General features: G+C 55.8%; 1 protein-coding gene across 1 annotated transcript; it reads right to left on the bottom strand.

Annotated features, from left to right (window-relative positions):
* Positions 1–650: 650 nt before the first annotated feature.
* LOC149090475 (uncharacterized) lies at positions 651–2586 on the bottom strand. Its single transcript, XM_089265197.1, has one exon. It carries the CDS (start codon positions 2584–2586, stop codon positions 1495–1497), a length of 1092 nt encoding a protein of 363 aa, XP_089121323.1. The 3' UTR covers positions 651–1494.
* Between the last annotated feature and the right edge of the window lie 893 nt (positions 2587–3479).

Genomic DNA, 3479 nt, shown 5'->3' with positions numbered 1-3479 from the left:
GGTTCTCCTGTGGTGAATAAGGCGCTGTGTACTGGAGTGTCACCCCCAGGGATTCCATGAACGCCTTGAAACTTCTACTTGCAAATTGTACACCGTTGTCGCAAACGAAGGTCCTGGGTACTCCAAACCTGCCGAGTATACGCTCCCGGAACGCCAGTTGTAGTAGGGCGGTAGTAGCTCTCCTCAACGGCACCAGCTCCACCCATTTAGCGAAAGCGTCGTGGAACACCAACAACATTGTGTTCCCACGCTTGGAACGAGGCAAAGGTCCCACGAAGTCTGCGCACAAGACCGCCATTGGCTCCGCCACCTGCCTGGTGAGCATATGCCCGGCCGGCTTTTGTTGCACGCATTTGAATCTTTGGCATGTTTCGCAACACCTCACGTACCTGGCGGCATCTCGAAACATGCCCGGCCAATAATACCTTTGTGCGAGTCTTGCAGCCGTTTTCCTCACACCTTGATGTCCGGCCGTGGGAGCGTCGTGACACTCCTTCATCACTCTGCCCCTCAAACTGCTAGGGACGTAGAGCTTCCACGGGATAAAATCCTCCTCGTCTATCCGATGGCCTAAATTCCGATATAACTGCCCGTTCTCCTCCACGTAATCCTGGAACTTCTCGGGCTCCTTTGCGATCCTTTCACGCATCCTTTTTATCCACCCGCAAGGGGGATTTTCTTCCACGGCCTGCTCGCAACTGTCTATGGGCTGTCGGGACAATGCGTCTGCCACTACGTTTAAGCTTCCTCGACGATAACGTATGTCGAACTGGTATTGCTGCAACTCTAGCGCCCACCGAGCGATCCTGCCCGTGGGACTTTCTATGGAGTTGAGCCACTTCAGTGCTAGGTGATCCGTAACCACGTCGAATCTGTAGCCTTCCAGGTAGCATCGCATCTTTCGGATCGCCCAGACGATCGCGAGGCACTCCTTCTCTGTGGCCGAGTAGTTTAGCTCCGCCTTCAGTAACTTCCGACTGGCATATGCTATCACTCGCTCCTTCCCCTCGACTTCTTGTGTCAGCACTGCGCCGAGGCCGTAGTCGCTGGCGTCGGTCTGCAACACGAATTTGGCCGAGAAGTCGGGACAGGCCAGAATAGGCGCGGTTGTCAAACTCTCCTTGAGTTTCTGCAACGCCTCCTCCTGCTCCTCGCTTCAGATCCACTTCTGGCCCTTCTTCAGCAGCTTCGTCATCGGTTGTACCAGTGACGCGAAGTTTGGTACAAAGCGTCGATACCACGATGCCATTCCTAGGCACTGCCGCAGCTCCTTGAGATTCGAAGGCGATGGGAGGCTCTGGATCGCCTCGACCTTCGCGGGATCAGTACAAATCCCCTCTCCGCTTATCACGTGGCCAAGGTACGCCAACTTCTCCCGAAAGAAGCTACATTTCTTTCTGTTGAGTCTGAGATTGGCCTTTCGCAACCGTCGGAACACTTCCTTCAGGTTGGCCACGTGTTGCTCCTTCGACGCTCCGATGACCACTATGTCGTCTAGATACGCAAACGCGTGAGGCTCCATGTCGGGCCCGATGACCGTATCCTCTGGAATGTCGCCCCCGCCGAATGCAAACCGAATGGCATCACTCGCCATTGGAACAATCCTCTGCCTGGCACGGTGAACGCCGTGTACTCCCTGCTATCCGCCGCCATTGGGATCTGCCAGTAACCGCTCTTTAGATCCAGCGTGGATATGAATCGTGCGTGTCGTAACTTCTCCAAAATGTGAAGAATCCGCGGAACAGGGTACGCATCCGGGACTGAGTGAGCGTTGAGCTGTCGATAATCTACGCACATGCGCCAATCCCCAGTCTTTTTCTTGACCAAGACTATGGGTGCGCTGTGTGGGCTCTTCGACGGTTCAATCGCTCCAGCTTGAAGCAGCTCGTCCACCTGTTCGTCGATCAACTTTTGCATAGCCGGATTTTTAGGGTAGTACCTTTGCTTCAAAGGCTTGTCGTCCTTCATCCGGATGCTATGCTCAGCGATGTGCGTCACGCCTCTGAGGTCCTCGAACAATGCCAACTCTGCCTCGAGGAATTCTTGCAATTCTTTCTCTAACTCGTCCGGCCACTCCTTGCTATTGGGCGCGGATCGTTCATGTCCTCCGTATTCACTCTCTGCTGCTTCTCTTGTCAGTGGGCCGCCCTCGGGCTCACCTTCCTTCTCCAACTCGACTGATTTAAACTTCGGCGACCGTTCCTCGGGTTCGCTCCTCAAGTCCTCGCTCTGCTTCACAGCTCTCACGGGAGGCCCAACTCCCCTTTTGTCCTCCATCATCTCGCTTCTTTCCTTTTTATCTCTCCTTGTCGCTGGGAGACTTCCTCTAAGTCTCTCCTCCGGCGTTCCCTTTTCCATTCTTTTCCTCTTATCTCTGTTCTCGTCGGGCGGTGTGCCTTGGCTCGACGCTTGCTGGACGCCGATCGTCGACACTGCGACTACCGACTTTAGGCCCTCTTTTGGCGTTGCGGCCTCGTGCAGCGCTTCCGAGCCCAACTCCTTCACTCCCTCAACGAGAGGGCGTTGCTTTCCAAAACTGCTGTTGCCTTTCTCCACTCGTTGTTCACTTGATGCCGAAGATGACATGGTCCAGCATGGTCGGCATTATTAGCAAATTTACTTCCGCCGTTTTCCCTGCCAGGCTCACATCTGTCCTCACCATCTCCGTCACGTCCAGTGCTGATCCATCGGCCAACCTGATCCGCGACTCAACCTGGCAACGCTCGCCTCCTATCGTCCGTCGGCGCGCGCAGCCCTCACTGACAAATCTGCGCGTGGCCCCGGTGTCAATCGTGGCGGTCATCCTTTGACCCCCGACCATCACCGTCGCGACGATCTTCCACTCTTTTACTCGGAGTGGGTTCCTCTCCTCATCTCCCGTGTTCAATTGGAGGGCGCCCCTGGCCGTTTCCCGAGCTGTCTCGTTCGCAGCACTCCCTCGCAGTCCGGCCTCGCTGACCACAGTGTCGACAAAACGCCACCTGTGCGTTATGACACTCCCGCGCGAAATGTCCGGGTTGTGCACATCGATAACAAACTCGGCTTGGCCTAGGTCCAGCGTCCTGGGCCATCATCCGGCTAGTTGCCTCCGTCGAAGGTCTCGTCGCAGGCGTCTCCCTCTGCCCCTCGGCTTGTCTTCTAGATCGGGGATCAGCTGTCTTTGCGCGAAAGGGATTGTTCTGCCGCACCTCCACTGGCTTGGGTCAGATGGTCTCCACCGTAGCCTTCCTTCCTTGCTCTCTGTGTTGACTCCTCACGTTCTCGAACTCCGCGGCCATCTGGGTCAGCTGTGTTAGAGATGAGAAATCGTGCCTCCGTACATATAATCTGTATTCCGGGGATGCGTTCTCGTAGGCCCTATTCAATTCTTGGGCCGGGCTATATCCAGCCTGACGCATCAATAGCCGTAGCTCAATCAAGTAGTCCTTGAAGGGTTCGCCTTCCCGCTGCCGGCGCGCCCGGATCTGGTCCTCCAGACG

The sequence above is a fragment of the Drosophila navojoa genome, unplaced genomic scaffold (genome assembly GCF_054131105.1).
Source record: "Drosophila navojoa isolate 15081-1374.11 unplaced genomic scaffold, UAZ_NAV_1.0 NAV_Backbone_155, whole genome shotgun sequence".
NCBI classification, from domain to species: domain Eukaryota; kingdom Metazoa; phylum Arthropoda; class Insecta; order Diptera; family Drosophilidae; genus Drosophila; species Drosophila navojoa.
The sequence above is the reverse complement of the archived record's forward strand: the minus strand, read 5'-3'. Positions and strand labels throughout refer to the sequence as shown.

Excerpts from the sequence above, each read along its gene's own strand:
- LOC149090475 (XM_089265197.1), bottom strand. The coding sequence starts at position 2,586 with ATGTCATCTTCGGCATCAAGTGAACAACGAGTGGAGAAAGGCAACAGC.